At 36.9% G+C, this 22,341-nt stretch overlaps 1 protein-coding gene across 6 annotated transcripts in view; it reads right to left on the bottom strand.

Annotated features, from left to right (window-relative positions):
* Nucleotides 1–22,341, bottom strand: part of fhit (fragile histidine triad diadenosine triphosphatase) — a 272,439-nt gene that overhangs the window by 46,873 nt on the left and 203,225 nt on the right. For 5 of the 6 annotated variants that reach the window (XR_008905024.1, XM_056735294.1, XM_056735298.1 and 2 more), the window contains 2 exons: nt 21,884–21,913; nt 8,520–8,588 (listed from right to left, as the gene is read on the bottom strand). Coding sequence is in view for 5 of the 6 variants with exons in the window: in XM_056735294.1 (XP_056591272.1) it covers nt 8,520–8,588; nt 21,884–21,913 (99 nt within the window). In the remaining variant the exon portion in view is untranslated. The remainder of the gene's footprint in view (nt 1–8,519; nt 8,589–21,883; nt 21,914–22,341) is intronic. The other variant, XM_056735299.1, reaches the window with a different exon arrangement.

Here is a 22,341-nt window from a genome sequence, read left to right as displayed (position 1 = left end):
TATGGGGAAAAAATAGGGAATCAATTTCGGGATAAGCTGAATCTAAACAGATTTACTGATTAACTGTATTAAAAGAAAACACACAAATTCACAATTTTAATGAGTTAAAACTATGTAACCTTTTCAATGATTATTTACCAAAAAAAATGTAGTAAAAACTGAGATATAATTTACAGAAACTATGTAAAATTCAGGATTGCCAGTCTATGGTTTTCCCATAAAATTGGGGGTACTTTTTAATTCCACAAGTTAAAGGTAGAAGTATTTTGTTCATTCTGTTGTCATTTATAAGGTTAGATTTAACTTTAAGATAACAACCAGTGTTTATGATTACTACTGTGTAATGCATAAAAACATCAGGGTTGCCAGTTCTACGATTTTCCGACACTTTTTAATTGCACAAGTTAAAGGTAGAAGGATTTTGTTCATTTTGTTGTCCATTATCAGGTAAGATAAACTTTAAGAAAACATATAGTGTTTATGATTACTACTATAAATTGTGTGTAATGCACAAAAACATCAGGGTTGCCAAGTCTATGGTTTTCATACAAATTGAGCTACTTTTTTATTCCACAAGGTAAAGGTAGATGGAATTTGCCGTTATTTAAAAGGTAAAATTAACTTTAAGATAACAGACACTGTTTATGATTACTACTGTACAGTGATTTGATTTAGAAAGGAATTGTTTGTAATGCATAAAACATCAGGGTTGCCAAGTCTACAATTTTCAGGCCACGCTTAGCTACTTTTTTATTCCACAAGGTAAAGGTAGATGGAATTGGCTGGTTTTCAAAAGGTAAAATTTAATTTAAGAAAACAGACACTGTTTATGATTACTACTGTACAGTGATGTACAGTACTGTACAGTGAAGGAATTGTGTGTAATGCATAAAAACATCGGGGTTGCCAAGTCCACGGATTTCAGACAACATCAGGCTACTTAGTTAAGTTAGTAGTTTGTAAATTCATCTTTTAGGTTCTCACATCTTTGTAAACATAACTTCACTTGACCAGTCATGTGTATATTACTCAAATTTTCAACATAGCATAAAGAAATGAAACATTTAGACGTAACACCCTGTTACGCTCAGCAGTCGAACAGCTATACGGAGTAAAATATGAGACCTTCTGCCAGCTCCATTGTTTATCATTCTCAAGAGGAGCAGTGCGGCTACGTTTCTGGTTGTTCATCTTTATCAAAACTATTAGTGGAGACTTATACACTTGTCTAGAGGAAGGGGGTAAAAAATGACGAATCTTGGCCCTTTGATAAAAATGTTAACTAGGTGAGTGTCAGAGAGATGGATTGGGTGCTGTCAGATGGAGCAGAAACATGAGAACGCGTTGATATTTCTCATTACGTTGCTTACTCCCCATCTTTGTTTTTCCCTCGAAACTCCGGCAAGGAGGAAGGATGGCCTGGCAATAAATCACGCCCCAAATAACAACCGAGCCGCCCACGTCCCCTCCCGCCACCACCGTGAATATGTTGGCCTGCTCCCTGTACCGTCGTACTTTGCGAGGATGAGCCATCGATAAGGATCTAATGAACTAAGCTATCAGACGACATCAGGGTCGAGAATGAGATAGAGAGAGAAAAAAGGATGTACGAGACAGCTGATTTTCAAAGTCGCTCGGCGGATCTGCGAACAAAATAAAGATCTCTCAGCAAATGTGAGAAGCCTGGGGACTGATAATGAAATGAAGAGGAAAATCTGAAAGATAAAGGACGATAAGTGAGACTTATTCTGTGATGTCCGCCGAGACATTATGTGCAGGAGTGTTTCTTGATCACTGATCCACCTGTGACCGTGTGTTCCACATGACTAACAGCATTTTATTCAAACATCAGTTTGAATCAATTTATTTCAAAGAAATCAGTTCAATTCATAAACAAAAACATTTTGTGCTATTTCGATTGTTTTTGACACTTTTTTTGGTCATGCACCATAACACCACATGTGACGAAATATTGCAATATAATTTTTTTTAGTGATGCACCGATTTCGACATTTCTCCACTAATACCTTGAGTGATATTAGCCAACACCGATTTTGGAGATTAAATGAATATTTCTTAACTTTCCGAATGTTATTAATTTTTATTTCACAGCTTATTAAAAGACATATTTAAAATTAATCTTTGTATAATATTAAACTGCCCCTCTCAAAAAGATTTGCACTATCAGGGTAACAGGGTGTTATTAGTTTTGAGGGGTTGTTGTTTGAAAAGAAAAACCCTTGAAATGACGCGACTGGCCAATGAGAATCAAGCATTCAAATAAGCTGTGTAATAAAAATTAATAACATTCAGAAAGTTAAGAAATTTTCATTTAATCTTCAAAATTGCCGTTGGCTTATATCAGAAATTTAGTGTCGGTGCATCACTAATAAAAAAAAAAAACGCTTTTATAATGTATTCCAATGTTTCATCACGTGTGGTGTTATGGTGCATGACCAAAAAAGTGTTAAAAACAAACGAAAGTAGCACAAAATGATTTCACACTGATTTCTTTGAATTAAATTGATTCAAACTGATGTTTGAATAAAATGCTGTTAGATAATGTACAAGCAGCCGGCTTTTATTGCAAAATAAGCCCCTTCAGAGTGAAACAAGACCCTTCTCTTCACGTCGACTCCTGATCACACTGTCGGGACTTATTTCTGCGATAACAACCGGCTGCCTGGACATGATCCCTAACATATAATGACTATTTATATTGAACATCAAATTGGTGATGTTTCTTTACATTTTCTATATACCCAGAACAAATTCATAGCATTTTCCTGTCTTCTTTTGATTGACAGGATTCATCGGCCCTGATCATCAGCTGTTTTAAAACTATCTGGCGATTACAAATAGGATGTAACATTCACCATGAGCTTGTTGAAAATTTATCATAATATATGAAGATTGTACGATGAGAAGATGTTAACTGAGTCTCATTACATGTTTTGAAAAGCAGGGGCCGCTCTGTTTACTGCCAACGTGGGGAGCTTAAAAAGGAGCTGTGTGAACTTATTTTATTGTAGTAAATAAAACAATACCTTAATATGTTCATAGTCATTTAAGAAACATGCCAAGTTCGTATATTGGTTTGTCCAAAAAACAATGCTATAGCCAGTTATTCCACTCTGAAATGTGCTTTTCGTGCCCGAATGTCTGTTTTTGGTCTGTGTGACCCCGCCCACTAGTACATTTCGACAACTCGGTTGCCAGTTGGCGACAATCACTGCATATTGCATTAAAAAAACATTACTTATGTTTTAAAAAAAATTGTACTTTCCGGTACTATTACATTGCAAACTTAGAAAGCATTACTATATTATTTTACAACTTAAGAGGAGTAATATACAATTTGTTTATTGTTATTTAAGTGAGAAAGCAATATGGCCTGTAAATGCAACCTCCAGAAGACACAACCTCTGAAAAGAGCTGCTAAAACGAAAGCACTGCAAACGTATAAATGATCAGATTAACTAACAGTGTTAAGGTCTTTGCACATACAGTCAGAAATGTACGAATGCGTTTTTTCATATTTCGTATATTCGGAGGCAGTGTGTAAATGTGATTGACACAACGTGAGGTTATTTTTATTTTTGAACATGCAGGAAATGTTGGACGAAAATGTGCAATGGCCTTAAGAGTTGATGCTTTCCATTACACTCCTGTATGTGTCTGGCAACTCCTGTGAGCGCCGAGTCTGAGGAGGGGCGGGGGAAACCATAGCCCAAAATTTCCATTTGGACTGCGAAAACAAGCTCAACCGGTAGGTGTCAGTTACATACGGCTCCTTTATAAAAATATTTTTTTAATTTGTTCTGAAATTGCAATTTAGGTTTGTCATTTGACATAACATATATTTTTGACTTACAAAGAAATGTGCAGCATTTGAGAATAATACACAGATGGTTGTTCATTTAAAATTTGTCTCATATTTTGTGAATAAATCGTATTGTGAATCAGATTCGCATCGTGAGCTGAATTAATTGTTTTATCCCTTTCGGATGGTGTGAAATTTAGCTTTTATCGACTGATATCGATTACTGGCCAATATGTCGGTGCATGTCTACTTTTTATTTTACTTTTAGTTTTTGTTCACACCAGCTGAAACAACAATACGCGATACTACAATGGATTCCATTTTAGAAATGTTTATTTTGTGTGTTGTAGAAATGATGTAAACCAATAGAAAATCTCTCCCCGAAATAATATTGACGTAAAAAAAGTTTAAAAAGTTCAAACTGGCCCAATTTACATAAGGAGTACACTTTGAGGACATGCATGCAAAACGGGATACATTTTTGGCCTATTGCTATATTTCAATTCACATTAAATGAATATTATTTACTCATCATTCTTAACAGACATCACAAATCTTGCACCATTTGAAGTGTTCAGTCGCCACAATTGCAGAAACCTATAAAGGACCTCAACGCCCCTTTGTTCTAGCGATGCAAAAATAACACACCGCAAGTTTTTGGTTTATGTGACACGGCTTCATTTATTTCATCATCAGATTCTTTTTTCCATCTAGAGTCTGAGAATTCAAATAATGAAGATTCAATTTAGATTTCTCAGAGCAGAATATAAGTGACACGGTCGTCTCATCCTAGCACCATCTTTATCGTTGCTCCACTGTCAGATTGGCAGGAGTGTGATTATAATTCTCACTCTGTCTTTTTAATATCTCCTCATTAAGTAGCCCTGAGTGCTCTTTCTGTCCCTGAACAATGCCGATCTCCTCTTGACAGCAAAGCCATTAAAAGTAAGTAGCTTAAAAAAACTTTCATGCGAGAGGCCATTTTCATAACTGCACGGACAAGATGGCCGCTGTTCACCATCAATGCAGAAAAACGTACTGTTCATAAGAAGTGTTGGCAGCTCCTACAAAACAATCCTATAACGAAAGTTTCTACTTTTGATTTCAATCTTACAATGATAAAAAGGCGAGTAAATGACCCTTCAAGAAATGAAAAAATAAACGTTTGAAAGGTACTATTTCAAGTGTTAAACAGCGACGCTTCTGCTTTTCTTCACATGATTAAAAAAGGTCAGAACACTCATTTTTTAAAACCACTGACCTTTATGGAGAGGATGGAGTTGGCAAGATTAGAAAGTGCATCATGAAACCACAAACCATTCTAGTAGCTTTTTTCATTCTCTGTGATCACCGTGGCATCTCTTAACACACCATTTAGCAAGTGGTTGTATAATACAGTGGATGAGAAACAAAGAATGCCACAATTCTGTATTTTATTTTAGAGCAGACGTCAGATTCAATACTTCTGAAGCGACCGGTTTTGATGAAACTTGACTTATTAAGTTGTCCAAAAGGACTTTCCACTGCCATTAATGTCTGCTGATGAGAATAGAATAACAGCGAATGAGAGGAAGAGAGAGAGAGGGGTAAAATGTAACAATGCACACAGGTATGATACGCAGTGACATACTTTTCGTTTTGGCTAGGTGACACTGTAAAGAAAAGTGGAAATGGCAGCAGGTACATTAGACTGAGAAGCTGCACAAGAGCTCTGCTGAACATCGTATCTGTCGCGCAAGTGCTGTCAGGCTATTCATGACCGCACCGCAGGAGTTTACTGTTGCATGTCACATCGTCTCAATAAAGTGACAAATACAAACACACACTGGAATGCCATTGTTATCCAAATGATTAAATGCAACAAAGGGGTGCAATTGCACAGAGTTATAACTACATTACCACAAAAATTGCAATTGCAATATAATGTTATGAAACGATTGTGTTTATGATAATCCAATATTTTTTATTATGAAATATTGAAAAAATATCAAATATACTCATACGAACATATAAAGTTTAGGGTTGCATTGTGAATTGAGAGCATATCCGCTAACAGCAGCATAAAATGTAAAGTACAAAAAAACAATATCATTTTGTTAAACACATCAGCACACCAATACTTAAAATGAACTTATTTGCTGAAATGAATCCGATTTCTCAGTTTTACTATAAGGGTCTCATTTAAAGGTCTCAAGTGTGACATACTGCAACACATTTAATGTAGATTGTTATGAAGCAGTTTGAAAAATAATTAAATAAACAAGTATAAATAAATAAGCATAAATAAAGAAATAAATAAGCCACTGTTGCTCTACTGAACATCCTCCTTTCAGTTAGTTACTCTTCACCACTGATTCATTTAGCTTTTATCTAAAGTAACTTTTAAATGAGGAACGCTGCAAGCAATTCATCCTAAGGGACTTTACCATACGGACGAGGATGTGCAATAATGCTCTTTATCAGCACAGTACAAGCTGTTGCTTTGGGGACAAGATTTAATCACGTTTGGTCTCCTTTTGCGGCGTATTAGAGTATAATAAAGCAACAGGGATCCCTAAATAAGGTAAATTAATAAATGCATGAAATGATTTTGGGGATGTGCAATTGATATGGGGGTTTGTTTACAGCCAAATGGCTGTTAATGTTCTCTTTGAACGTTATAGACTGTTTCTGTCATGATTCTGCCTCTTTTGGTCATAATTTTCTTAATTTTGTGGCAGGATCATGACAGACCCACGTTTTGGTCAGACCCACAGACATGGTATTTTTTGTATTGGCATGCCATGCGCTCTCTCTGGTCTCGTCTTTGTCCCCGCCCCCTCGTTTCTTTATTATTAATTGTAAATGATTTCATATCGCGCACCTGTTTACCTCTTGATTTGCTGTCCTGTGCTGACTCGTTTTTCTTAGTACCATGTTATGTTTGGTATACTTAGCTTGTGTCTTATTGCCTTATTCAAATCAAAAATGTTCATTTTATTTAATAAAAAATTTGTTGAATGGTCCTTTAGTTCGGTCTCATTTTAAAAAATGGTGTGGTACATAGACATTAAGCGGTCGAGCTTGGAATCGCAGTCTAAATAAAAACAATTGGAGATTCTTGTTTTCAGAAATAATCTACGGGCACTCTATTGTTTGTGAATCTGTAGCAGAAGTTCAGTTGTGGTCACAAAAGTGCACATGTGCAGTAACTTTACGATGAAATCATATATACAATGTTCTCAAAGTGAACGAGAGATACTAGCATATTCGTACAAATAATTGCAAGGATTTTACAGTAGTTACAGGAGATTATTTATTAATGTAGATTCATGTTTATTTCCTTCATGTTAAACATAAAACGTGTATAGATGTCTTGACTCAAGGTTAAGAAACATAAACAGATATTTGTAATAAATACATTCCTTAAATTAAAATACTGTAATCAGAATTTTACTGTGTAAATACTGTGGTAAATATAGTACATTATTAATACTGTAAAATAAACTACTAATAATATACTGCTGTTAAATAAATACATATTTTGATCATATCGATAATGGAACCATAAGTATAATTATAAATATGTTTTCCTGTTTGTCTTCTTACCTTAAAAAAAAAAAGATTTACTTAATTTTTTTGTAAATTTAAACAATTCTTAAAAACTGTGCACAAAAATTAAGTAACATTTTCTTTAAAAACTGTATAAAAATGTTACAAAAAATACGTAATATGTACTTTTAAAAACTGTAAGCAAAACCTATTTAAATTCACCCACAAATCCATAGTGAAAGAAAATAATTCAGTATGTGTATTTCTTTTCAATTTCACACAGCACAAAACTAAACGGCCGAAGAAAACCTCTGCTCCTGAAACGTAACATTATGACCCATCATTCGAGCACAACACCCACAGTCCCGCCACCAACAATAACTACAAAGACAACTCGACATTAGAAACCTTCAGGAGAAAGAAACATTTCTTCAATATCAGTGAGATGTTACAACCCCGTCGCCACCTAAATAGGCTTTATGAGCACGTAAATGCATCTAGTTTAGCTTATAAAACATTTAACAGTCTAAACTAAATGGGGAACGATTATTTATAAGAAGGCAAAAACAGCTTGGAGGAAAAACTCTCATTTGCTGTGCAGGACAGAGGAGATATAAATGGAAAAATTCCAGAATAACCCTCACAACCAAATGCAAATTAAAAACAAGCTTATTTATAATGCGTTGGTCGACCACTGGTGACGAGACCCTTCATTTTTCTCCAAGCACTTTTGGGAATTAGAGAAGCAAGGCTGTTAATAAACAGGCTGAGAGGAATATTCATATAAACTGACTTTGCTGATATTTGGCCTGGCCTTACAAAGTACATATTTCAATTGGACACAAAATGTCACGCGTAAAGAAACAGGAAATAAAACATATTCACGGAATGAAATAAATTACCTTTACTTTGAAAAGTTCAGATAGAAAATTAAACCATGCAAGTGTAGTGCATATATCAAATAACACAAACATTTTGAAAACGCTTTCGTTCCTACATTCATTATTTTTGAAGTACTCTGGCTTGGCGAATGATGACATCATCTTCATTTCAGGGTGAACTACCCCTTTAAGAACACATCTACAGATACCTGCAATGACACTTTGCTCGTGTCTTGACAGCACCACCCGCGTGGACCGTAACGTGTATAGTATGTAAGCCTCACCTCATCGTAGATGCTGTCGTTCCTCTCAAAGTCTCCTGTCTTCCTCGGCAGCACGTGGACGTGGACATGCTGTAATTATACGAAAACCAAGAGAGAAACGTTTAAAAGCTGGTTCATTCAATAAATCGGAGTTCACAGGCAGAGAAAGTGAGGCAGGTACGCTTCACCACCCTCCACATCACTTCCTTCATTACAACACAACCGTCTGACAGCTTGAGCTGTTTTCCGCGACAACTTTCCCACATCAGGAAAGTGTTACTGTAAATTCCACTCGGCGTGCATCTGTAAACCTGCAAGAGTTTGAAAACTTAAATTGACTTTGTCAGATGTCCTCGGCAAATTCCCTCTGCAATATGCCGTCACAAATTTGGCCATCTGCACAGTTAGTTTCTGAAATCGTGCTTTCCTCGGGTGCACATTACCCACGTAATTCCAGTCCCAGCAGAACTGCTTGTGTTTTAATCCACACAACATTAAGCCTCGTGTGTACAGTGCGTTTTTAATCCTAGTTTTTGTTTGTTCTTCAGGGATGGATTATGCATTCTGAACAGCTGTGGACGGTCCTGTGACTTTTCACCTTTTGATACCTGTCTGAACAGTTTGTGTGAAGATGATAAAAACGGACCTGTTCCGCTGCTCACTTCATTCCTCTCCTGTTCTGGTTATTATGCATGATTTAAAACAATCGTTTCTTTAGGTAGGTATAGGTCAAGATTTGTATCATTATTTATATTTTATTTCATTTATTTTTGTTTACATTTTAGTGTATATGCTTTCGTTCGTTTGCTTTCAGATATATGTATTCTTCAAAACAGGTATTCTGTTTAGGTATAAATATAGGTGTTGTAAAATCCCCAGACAATACAGTGTACTATGTGTATAGTATGGGAATGTGTGTACTGTATATTGTGTACAATTGTCTATTATTTATTGTATTTTGTGTAAATATATGTATATTGTGTAAAGTGTGTATATTGTTATTTATGTATATTGTACATTTTCATATCTCGTTGCTTGTACTGCCATGGCCAAGAGTCTTGTACCTAAGAATTTCACCATCAGTACACTTGTGTTCATGATGTGTGACAATAAAGAGATTTGATTTGATATTTTCATGCAATCTTGGCTTCCGAGATGTCAAACATGTTTAAAGATGAGGTAACACACGCAGTTTCTGTCAATCTTATATTTATCATGAGTATCTATACAGTAGTATTGCATTCTTTGTATCTTCGAAGAGTCTTTAGTTTGATCAAATTTGTAAAAGACAGATACAGCTGTACGAGTAATTTCGGAAAAAGCTTTAAACCCGGATCAACAAACTGCTCTTTTAGGCATCTCTACAAATAAGGTATGTCATGTTTAGACCCTTTCATTTCAAAACTTTAAAATGTTTTTTTTTAATCCAAAATAATGTAAAACTTTGACTGTTATAAGTTTTTCTTATGTTTAATTTAAAAGATAACACAAAAAGTTAAAAAAGTCCCTATCATTATCCTCACCAACAGTTTTGTGTCTGATCAATCACTGTTAATGTAACAAAGCTCTTTCTATAAAAGGATAAGAGATATGTTTTGTTATGTGGAAAGGAGACGTAAAAACTTAAATATAAAAAGCGAAGGAGACAAGAGGGGCGTTCTGACATCCTAACCACATCACATGGCATCTTAAAGCTTTTGGCGTCACCTTGAAGTCCCAAACTTTGAGTGTATGATAAGCAAGGCTCTGATTGCTTTGTCCAATCACAGAGAGCATATCTTTAGCACAACATAAATCACGACCCGAGACAAACAAACAAATATAATCACCTATCTTTCAAACCGTTGGGCGTTAGAAGGTTTTCACACTGTGTTGAACTCTACTAGGGTATAATAACCTAATTACCATGCTTTTTAATTCATTTTTCATTAGGCTGTTGTGATAAACAGCTCAGGCTTGGTGAATAAGTATTTATAAATGTTACAAACAAGATAACATGTTTGGAGGCATCTGCTTTGTTGCAATGTGTTTTCTATTTAATGAGTCCATTTGCATAATGTCTGCATTATTAAATTCGCCTACCTTGAGAAAAGTACGAAAACACACACGCATACACGAGAGTGCCATTTCATCAAGAAGACTTTTTACCGGGGTGCTTAGCATGGAGAAGAAAAGCTTGGCAGAGCGGAGCAAGTGGCAAAGGGCGACCGACTGAACGGTGCAGAAAATTGGACGGATAAAAATGGGTGATTTTAGGAGCAATCTGACAAGGTGTGGTGAAATACGAGCAAGACTTGGGGTCAGAGTCTGACATTCATTGTAGCATTTATTACATGATATAGACCATGGATTACCTTGTACATGATTTTACTTCCCTTGTTTTATGTGGAGTATCCAAGCATTACAATTTAAAGTTCTCCGCAGGACCCGTATGAAAAAATGCTCGGTTTTATTTCAGGGACTATATTTTCTAGTGGAAGGATATAACATAGTGCATTTGCGTAGTATACTAAAGTTTTATATGTACACATAATATTTTAAAACATGCACTTAAAAAAAAGAAAATAGTCAAAGCTAAATAACTTGCATTCACATCAGTTTTAACAACCCCATTAAACAGTAACTCTACACAATACTGTGGTATGGTCTCTTGTACTGTATCTCATTGCTCATAAATGAGGTAACACATGCAGTTTCTGTCAATCTCATATTAATCTTAAGTACCTATAGAGAAGTATTGCATACTTCATATCTTCGAAGAGTATTTAGTTTGATCACATTTATAAAAAGGGATACAGCTGTACGATTATTTCTGGAAAATAATTATTATTATATCCGGAATATAATATTCCTGGAGGAGTGCAGGGGGACATAACTACAGCACGAACACACTATTGCATTGATTCACTATAATTTTGTGTTGTTTACATTATGCACGTGAACGCCAATTGCCAACAAAACACAGACATATGACTTAGTTTGACTTTCACGTCTCGCATCTTTTAGAGTTGGGACCGCTCCATCTATCAGATTCAACTATATCCACCATTTATATAACATGCATCATAAACAAACACTTCTAAACTTCCGTCAGCCAAATAAAGACGCATTGATGGGCTAATCTTTCTCACATTCTCGCACGTGGGTGTGTTCTTTCGTTCGCTGGATGACACGTGGGCATGCTTTTCTGGGAGAATTGTCCAATAAGTGACTAACACTTGGGAAATGGAAATACATGTTTGAAAAAAACTTGCTGAAATCTGTATGAACACTGACGGAGTGAATCAAGCACAGAAATACTACGTGAAACGTTTAACTTGATTTTTGACAGGTTGACCATATTGAGCTTGAGAAGCCAGCACGTTTAACAATGTAAAGAAGTAAGAATGCATAAAATAGCATGTTACCTCCGCTTAAATTGCACTGTGGAGAAATAAAAACATTCTCTGATCTTCTTAAATCCAGCATAAGTATTATGATGATGGCTAAAAGCCGAACAGCCTATAATCACTGAGTTAAGTGGTACTTAAATCTGCTTTTAATCAACAGATTCTGGTTTGAGTCTTGCTTTTGGCTTTTGTTGAGGGCGTAAATCCTCTCAGCAGCTGATCAAGTTGTTATTTTACATTTCAACCAACCGCGTTAACTTGAAACGCCGTTCTTCAGGGCCAGAAATCTCCAGCTGTAACCAACTCTATAGAAATAAAAGGTTTGTAAAGTGTCCTTTCCTCAAATCAAAGCAGATGTCTTTTAATTAGCTTCTGACTATGAACAAATGTGCAAAATGGCCGCACTGCTATTTATATTGTTTAGGTTAAAACCAGTCAGACAGGCAGAAAAATGCGTTTTGTCACCAACAGCTGGCCACCAATTAAGACACGGGGGGTCAAAAGCAATAGAGCCTCACAGCGCAAACTACAGATTAGAGGAAGATAGATCTTTCCCTAAGTCGTCTGCTGGAACATTGGGACTCAAAACCTAGTGTAATACCTAGCTGGACAGCGTTTTTAGCCATTATAGACATGCTGATACAAATAGGCTACCATCATATTTACTATATATTTTCTATAAATGTGTACAAAGAAAAAATATAAACAGTATATAACAGTTGCGATCATAAATTGACATACAGATGTTTCATGGGTGATCAGTGACTATTTGGATGTTTTGTGATGGTTGTTCATTTTTCCACAATAGTAGGATTTGTTTAGAAATTTCCCAGTTCTGTTGAATACAAAAGAAGATATTTTGAAGAATGTAAAAAAGCAGAACCCTTCTGGGGCACTTTTGACTACCAGTGTCGATTTTCCTAATATGGTGATCAATGGTGGCCAAGATCTGTTTGGTTACAAGCATTCTTCCAAATATCTTTCTCTGTGCTCATTAGAACAAAGAAATTTATACAGATTTGTTACAACTCGAGGGTGAGTTAATGATGCCAGAAATTGTATTTTTTGGGGTGTATCATCCCTTTAAACTACACTTAGTTTAAAAGGCCACATAAGGGTACGGGACAAAAAAGAGCACATCTGATCAACGTAAATGCAACGATTTCATGTCCTCTGGTTGCAAAACAGATTTAGCTTCAATCATACATTGGGCTAAATTTAGAAGTGTTTTCTCATGGGTTGAAAACAACATAATAACTATAATAACAGGAACCTACAGAAAAAGACAATACGTGCTATCTCACAGGATACGTCTAGTACAAACTGTACACCATCAAAAATATTCCTTGAACAGTCTGTTGGCCTGTGACATCATAATGGGCCGATTGCGCTGTTCAAAAAGCAGATAGCACAGCAAACTAGAACACGGACGTCCTCCTGCGCAAAACGATGATGAAACGCGCTATAAATCCTTCACAAATGGCGAGGCGTTGTTCAAAACAGTCCATACATAGAAACGCAACTCAGTTATGTTGGTAATGATGAATATGTTCAGGAGTTTTTAACTGCAAACCATCACGCACCGCGGGCGAGATAAATCACAATCCAAAGCAAGACAAATGACTAAATTCCTGAGTCACTCCCCGGTTTTCTGCTAGATAGAGAATAAGGAAACCCAATTTCACCGTATGAATACTTAGATCTGTCTTCCGTCTTCATATAGCTCTAGGCAGAGAGGTTAGTAAAAATGTATTCGCTTCTATAGAGTGCAGCGCCTTTATTCAATCATAGATCCATTCTTTCGTCCTCCATGTATTTCCAGCACCAGGCACCTGATTGCAATAATGTGAGTGATAAATGGATCCAGTGCTGTGGCATAGCAGGTGTGCTATATGCACGGGATAATCTGTTTTCATAAAAGGACTAGGCAGGGTTCTAATTTAGAGTAACTCCATGTTCCAACTTAGTTTATAAATTATGGAAACCGCGCTATTCTGTTTAGGAAGACTGAAAAAATTTTTTCTTTTTTTGCGAGGTCCTTAGAGATGCGCAGCATTCCCAGACGTCTGGATGAAGGATTCGAGCTGGGTTGAAATTTACTACATACAGTATTCTATACCACATGGAACGTCACCTATAATTGAGCGAACAATTACATTTTAGTTCGCTTTTTACCCATAATGCATTCTGATTGTGCTTGTGTATACTTTTGCCTATATCTCAATGTAAAAAAATAATGCTGAGCTTTAAAATAAAAAATATATATTTTCCAATTAACTTTTACCTAAAAGTCATCCACTTTTAATTTTCTTAGTTACTATTATATTTTAAGTCAGCTTGAAACTGACTTCTATGATGTGAGGTAAAAACCAATAAATAAATGTAAGTTTAGATTTTTTATAGGATTATTCATTGTGCAGGACTTTATTACGGATAGCAAAATAAATGAATATCATAAGAATATATCAAATAATTGTTATTAAAAACACGATTTACCAAAGTAAGAAACATATTTTATGAATAACATGTGAAGGCTTACTACACTGTGTCATTCACTATAAAGGGAATAGTGAATAAGTAGCTGAATGAGTGATTTCAGACACCGCCCATGTTTTATGATTTCACAGAGGCTGAATATTTTATGTTAAACCCGCAGGCATGTACAACACCGGCTTTGTGAGTTTGTCTGTGTGAACATAAAATTGACAATCCGAAATCCATTTCTCTTTGACCACTTTTGAATTGACAAACCGGACCCGTCTCATTGCGAGCGCAGGCCCTGCTGAAAAATAGCTAGAGTTATTAAATTGGCAAATAAAAATAAAGATTAAAAGAGGCTCCACGGGGACAATTGCATCATTTTCCCTGCCATTTTTACGGCGGTTCTGTTTGGGAGCGTTTTTCGAAGCACATCACGTCCGCCTCTAAACTGTCCTGACTGTGAAACTTCAGGTCAATCAATAATTCATGGAGCTTATTTAATACACAATTTAGAAGGCGGTCAGGCAAAATGGCAGCCGGTCTCGGGGACGGTTTTAGAGCTCTGATGTGTCTCTTTCACCATCTTCATCCCAGATCAGGCGTAACAGACAGACAACATTGGAAGAGTCCGGAACGCCGCGGGTCTGAATCCTGCTCTGTGATACAGCTGTGGGTAGAAGTGGTGATTTAGAACGGGTCTTTGGCGGCGAGCTGGAACTCGAGCATTTCCATTAATCGAATGACAGCGACGCTGTTTTTCTCGGCTGGGGAGAATTGATGTTCCCAGCATGCTGTGTGGGGCTAATGAGCTTGAGGAAGATGAGACGTAGGGGAAAAAGCAACATTAACAACACCAACAAATAGACAAGAGAACCAACCGCTTCCAAACCCATCCATTAAGCGCTAGTGAATATTTATGGCACTGCCCACCTACCTCTTTCCTGTTTTTCATCTATTTTGTCTTTTGGTGCTTAAAAAGGTCTTGCTTCTAGGCACAGCCTCGAATTTTGAATTGTTTATCGCAAGACAATAATGAAAATCTTTATAAACAACATATTAATAAAATAAGTTTGCTGTGTGCATGTTACGGTTACTTTTAATACTTTCGTCATAGATAAAAGAATGAGCCTAAACCTAACTCAATGAAAGCTAATGTGTTTAAAAGGTAATAGAAGAAAGTTTTTAAAAAATTCACGTGTTTTGCATTGCCCACAGGGAAGCTTATACAGCGACAGTATTTACGGCACTAGTAACAGACAATTGCGCTTATGAACCACATGGGGGAGCCGTAAGCAAAAGTTCAATAGTATGGCTCTAATAACCTTTCCTCAAAGCAAACAATAATCTTTCCCTTAACAACAGTTGTTGCACATCAGAAAGTAAGTGCTATGCATTCATTCCAAACTTTAGGAGGCAAAGCAGTTCATCATAAAATAAACAACAGAGGGTTCACTGCCGAGGCTGTGGATAAATTTCAATCATCAGAGAACATTTGGGTGCCCTTGAAGGCCACGGAGAGAGAGTACTTGTAAGGACATTTCAAGAGTGACCCACTGAGTGAAGCTCACTTTATAGAAATGATGTTTCCAATAATGATCAAGTGATCCTGGATGGTGAATTGTGCAAAAGGTGAGATTAAAAAAATGCTCAAATTTACAAAACACCACACAGCTAGCAAATTAAATTAAAGTCTGCATAAGTCATTCGTAACGATTGACTTTTTTCCATATCGTGACGTATATGTGAAATGGCTTCTGAAGCGAGAGTTGCTACACTGTAAAAAACAACTATAGGATTTACAAAAAAAAATTGTGACAATTTGCAAACTATTTGAAAAAAAAGTTAATTTTCTGTCAATTTTTTGGGGATAGTTTTTTAAGTTATACTTACTTCATAAATACTGTGTTCAGATTTTGTGCAAATTTACATAAAAAATTATAAATCTTAGCTTTTTCTAGAGCAGCTATCCTAGCTGTTTTTCACAGAGTAGTTCACGAGTTCACCCTTGCAGATAAGCAGCTTGGTTGTAGGATGAATTGGTAAAGCATGATATGAATGTTATGCGTATTTGGCGTGCTGTGCTAGGAGTGGGCTCCGAGCTCACCAGGGTCTATCCGAACCCGAAGCACTCTACCCTGGTTAGGGCAAGTGCGCCGGGCTTGGAACCGGATCGAGCCCAGAACACACCCCCCAGGGGGTCCTGCGGGACAAAGAGGAAAATGAGTGGAGCATGGGTGGAGGAGGGATGTTGAACTTGAAAGAAGCATCAGGTAAGACTGCTTGTCTATTTATGATGGAGCTTGCTTGAGCTGATAGGGTGAATGCTGTGATTGGTGGTATTTGATTGCTGATGATATACAGGCGGGCTGATTGTATGCTTAGGTTCCTCCCGAACTTTGTTAATAAAACATCATTTGCTAATTGCAGCGATCTATTCGCATAGCCCCGCCCACACGCCATTACTCATGACAAGAAGATTATGAGGACACATGAATAATAAAAACTATGAAGTACACAGACAAGTTGTTTATAAAAAAACACTACAGTATTCTATTAAAAAATGACACTTGTCCAATTCAATTCCATGGTGACTTATACTTTGAACTAATACACAAAGAGGCAGTATTTGAAAAGTTATATTTGCCATCAAAAATGAACAGTGCCAACAGCAAAGATACTGATTATCCTTGTTTACTGTCTTCCAAACACTTCCAGGACGATGTTACATGCAGTTCCCGACTGTGGACCACTGGGGAAAATGTAAACACAGATCTTACACATGTAATTGAATCTTAAATATATTTTTGTTTAACATTTTGATTGAGTTATAAATGTTCTGTTGGTTGTATTCTGTTCAAATGTTTGTGCAGCGTTAAAAAATCTTATTTTGGACCAGTGTTGTTTAAGTCTTCCGAGGTGGTGTATACTTCCAAGCCCTGCTTTTATGAGTAGGACATCTTCCTCATCCTGCACTAAAGGTGCACCTACATAATAAAACATCACTGCCCTGTTCCAGAGGTAAAACCGTTGGTCATAGTATTGCAAGCAGTTCCACAATTACTTGACCGTTTTCTTTTATTTGAAGAACATCCAAAGTTTGACTCAAGCTATTATATAGTGTTTCGTGTTCCCTGGGCATCGAACCCATGACCTGTGTGCCGCTAACTCAATTCTCCGTGGTTAAGCTGCACTGTCATTGTCATTGTGTATCCGGCTCTGGTTACACAAATTCCTACTGATGTGTCATGTGACCATGAATAAACTGAAGTAGCGATTCAGACACACCAACTGAGCAGCAATGAATGCTGGGAGACTGATGAAAAGTAATTGGGACAACATTACTCTTTAACCGTTCTGTAAATTTCATCTGCTTTTTAATTAAAGTTGAATTAGATATTTAAAAAAGCAATGTATAAGTAAAATCAAATATAAAAATGATAATAACATGAAAACATGTTTAGTGTACAGCAAAGATACAAGAATAATGGAAGTAGTGTTGTGTCCCGAAGCTCGCATCAACAAAGAGTTTTGCCTCAGTGTGACTCCCCATTCACTTTAATATCTTGCAGACTACAGTGTCACTGGCCTTTCTGTTCAACAAAACTAGACCTCTCATTGAGTACGCTGAACTCTCTGACTCACTCCTGAAATATCAGTGTAAATACACACCGGGGCCTGTGAATGGCTGCTTATCACGGAAATGCTATGATATTGACTTAAATGTGCTTGTTAAGAAGGAGAAATTCAAACAGCGCGTTCATTTTCTGAAGAGCTGGCGCTCCGACTGTGGAAAACAAGGCACTTGTTTATTTCAAGACCTCTTCAAACCTCTATGATAAACATTAAAAATGAAAAGCCATTTTTCGGTGGTGCTTCAAGTGACTCTACAAACGTGGAATAATTAAAATAAATGTTTTCTGCCGGAGAGATAAAGAGAGAGAGGTCACTGAATCCCTTCATTTAGTTTTAGTTTGAAACAACAATCTTTCATTTGTATTGATTTATTTGTTGAAGAAAATATCAGTTATTGAGCGAGCAGATACATCAAAAGTGTGATGAACTGGCCTTGTTTATTGTTTTTTACTGTTGTATGAGGTCTACTTATGACGTTTGCGTGATTTTTACATCCAAAAACATCACAATCAATAAGTAATAGGCTATATTCCACCCAGGTTTTGAGGCCAGCTTTACAAACTGCAACTGTTTTAATGGGCATGCCCGCATTAAAGACTTTATAAGTAAACGCCCACTGCTTTGATTGGATAGGAGTTCACGTAGTTGGAGACTTTGTGAATTTGGATCGAGACGTAAGTTAGGTTACACATTAGCACCATTCACAGTTTTCGCCCGGCATCAGTATTATCTGAAGACCTCCTGTCAGGGGCGCCGTATAGGGAGGAAAAGTTAGGACAATTAAAAACTAATGTAAAAGTATCAAACCATCATCATTCAGTATATATATATATATATATTTATATAATAATACAATTAATAATGTCTTTGTTTTTGGCAGTAAAAGTTAAAAATCCCCATTGACCAAAAAGTAAACATCAATATTGACCGACAACCCCCTGTATCTGCATGAAATGGTTTGGTCCTGCCTTAGCGCTCTGAGTGACGCTGTTTAGTTGCATTCAGTAGACGCGTCACAACGACAGTGACCACAATGTTGCATGGTAACGTTAAATAAAAATCTGGTTTTCAAATAAGGAAAGAGAGAAAAGAGAGAGAGGAACGACAAAACAAAGCGTGTCAAACTGTAACCCAGTTTTTCACCAAGAAAGGTGGGTAGCCTATAGCAGTGGTTCTCAACTCTTGCCAGCGAGATTCACTTTCCTGCCGAGTTAAGCACCAACACTGATAAAACACCTGAAGAGGCATCAGTGACTTCAGGAATAGACGCGTTCAACTTAATGTTGTGCTGCGCAGATTGTTTGGCATATCGCATTAAAGTACCGCGAGAGCAATTCAAATGCGTACCGCGCAATCTGCACTTGAATCTCTTTGATTGTTGAAAGCATCTATTCTAAAGAGGCTGACAAATCACCTGCAGTAAATAATGTGCTAGTACTAGTATTTAACTACAAGAAGCAAGAGAGTTGCAAGACTTTAATTAGAGTTATGAAAAGCTTATGATGGGACAGTTAGATCCTAGAGATGTGGTGACAACAGCTGCGAAGAGGGGGCCCAATTCTATTTTTTGTCATGGGGCCCAAAATTCCTGGCTGCGCCCCTGCCTCCTGTGATTTATAAATGACTTCCCCACATCAATATTTTATGTGACGCAATCGAACGGGATTATTTTACTCAAATTTACTGACTTATTTCCCGGATGTGATGGCAAGGTTTTGCGTATAGTTTGTATAGTCTATAGTTGTATTGGGTTTAATGATATATGACCGTACCTGTCTGCATTCGAGACCCTGATAGCAAACCGGACAAAAGATCACCGCGATCACGGGTCTCAAATTTTAACAAACATGACTCTCCGGGTAACTTATGGATATCACCCAGCATCCGAAAACACTTCAAAACAGCCTCCATTATTCGGTGTATAAAACCTAGAAAAATTATATTTGAGCCCGCCACATCACAGAGGTCCGCTTTTGCACAGGCTTTGGATCACAGACAACCTCTGCAATTAATAGAAATGACAAGAGGTCCCCATGTAATACTAATCTCGTGCGAATAGTGCTCAGGGCACATCAATCGATCTCTAACAAAGCAATAGTGACACATAGTACCAAAATGTTTTACTCACAGGAGATTGCTGCACCATTCCTATCGGATCCAATATTGACGACACGGCACTGCTTTTTAATTTTAGTCTCTCCACAAATCCAGTGTCAATCTCTGCCTTGTTCACGGAGGAATCCTCAGAGAAATGAAGCGAGCAAACGCTCCATATGTTTCCCACATGAGCAGGAACGTCTTTAAAAATAAACTTTAACCCCGCATTCCTAATATCGGAATCTGAAGGAAGGTTATGCATCGACTGTATTCTTCCACAACCAGGGATTGCACAATATTTAGCTATCTTTAATGGCATGTTTGTGTATTGCTTGCTCGCTTTATCTGGTTCCGTGCCACGTGTGTTACTTCAGAATTGTCACGCGCGAACCAGTGGGCGGGGCTAGAGAAGTAGTCGTTGATATTTTTCTGTGGAGGTGGTATTCAACCTATCAATGTCGTCACAGAGAGGTGCATTTCAGAAGCTGGCGTTCACTGGGCCTTGTGTCCATAACAGATGTAGTCTCAGTCACAACAGCGTTTTCAGTTCTGACACTTACATGATGTTCGTGTGAATTTGATTTCCTCTTATATAACAAAAGCTCGGGTCAAAATTTTGATTTTCATTCAAGACTCCTTTAATGTTCAAAACCGTCTCCGTATCTACCTTGATCCACAACGCTTGGCTTATATTAATGATTTATAAGTTGCGCCGTTGGCTACTATTTCACAGGAAATGTAAGTTTGATATCATATGACGAAAAGTTAAGTACGTAAAGTAACCTGCACTTTTATGTTTCAAACAAAGGTGGTGATAGAGAGTCAGAAGTCACCAACCGCAGCTTTAAATGACCATTAATGTGACTGTTACAGCCAAATCTCACATTACTCTCCAAAAGAGACTGTTTGGCAGACGCATTGGAATTCTGTGCTTTTTGTCTCGCCACAATTACCATATTTAACAGCACTGCCATTTTAATACGGTTCCACACCTCAGGCCACGGGCTGCTATACATGCATAATTAATACTTCATACCAAATGCAATTAAACATGACTTCACACATGAAAGACAATATAACCGATGTACTCGGTAAAATAATTAGCACAGAGAAACGCAGAAAGGGCACAAAAATCACTCAAAATAAGCGAGTTGGGCTTCTCGGGCTGTGTTGTGACAAATAAAGGTTGTTTTCATTTATTATGGTCTTTTATGTTTCAACACCTCCATTACAACTACCTGCCACACAGAGAACACTATTCACAATCCGATTCATTCCCGATGGGTGAAATCAACATTGTTTTGTGACTACCTTATATTTGCATCCTATTATGAAAGTCATGCTGACTTGAATTACCATAATATAACACGTTATATATACATGCATTACTTGTGCACGATACAACATTTTTGTAATATACTTTTTATTAAGTGTGAAGTCCTGAAACATTTGAAAACAACTGAATTACATTTTTCTATTAAAATTGTTTTTCAATGCAATAACTGTATAGTCTATGAAAACACACAAATGATCACACTTCACTGCTTCACAGCTTTAGGCAAAGTCAGAAAAGCAAAAAACCCTCTAAATGTGAAGTCATGCATTTCAAAGTCACCGTCACTATGCCCACAAGATATAGACAAAGGATTTTCAAGCAGACACATGCATAATTGACATGCTCAAAGGGTTTAGGGCAGTAAATGAAATACTATTATTATTTAATACGAGATAAGTGTCACAGGAGCCTCATGATAAATTTAAAGGGAGCGCTTATTAAGACTGTACCTTGACTGTCTGTCCTGCCTCAGGTCCGTCCTACGGGGAACACAAGCGGATAATTAGTTGGGAATTCAGGAATATCTCTGTCAATAATTCAACAGCATTTAAATTTCAAATGAATCGCTGTGCTGTCATGTGACCGTGTGAATGTCAAAGTGGAGTCTTTTTCTCTTTTTTTTTTATTTTACCTCGATGTGCCTGTTCATGATCTTGAACCGAGAGGTACTTGAACATTCAGTTATGTTTAAATGCTTGGACTCAAGAGACTGAATATGTAGCAGTTATATGACCATATGAATCCCACTCAACTCAACTTTATTTATATAGCGCTTTTTTCAATTTCCATTGTTACAAAGCAGCTGTACATGAGACATATTGACAATAGGCGAAATAACTAAAGTCATATACCTCTAATAACAAGAAGAAGGTGAAAACATAGAAAACAGACATACCCACATACAAAC

This window comes from Triplophysa dalaica, chromosome 21 (genome assembly GCF_015846415.1).
Source record: "Triplophysa dalaica isolate WHDGS20190420 chromosome 21, ASM1584641v1, whole genome shotgun sequence".
NCBI lineage: Eukaryota > Metazoa > Chordata > Actinopteri > Cypriniformes > Nemacheilidae > Triplophysa > Triplophysa dalaica.
This window is presented reverse-complemented; position numbering and strand designations above follow the sequence as displayed.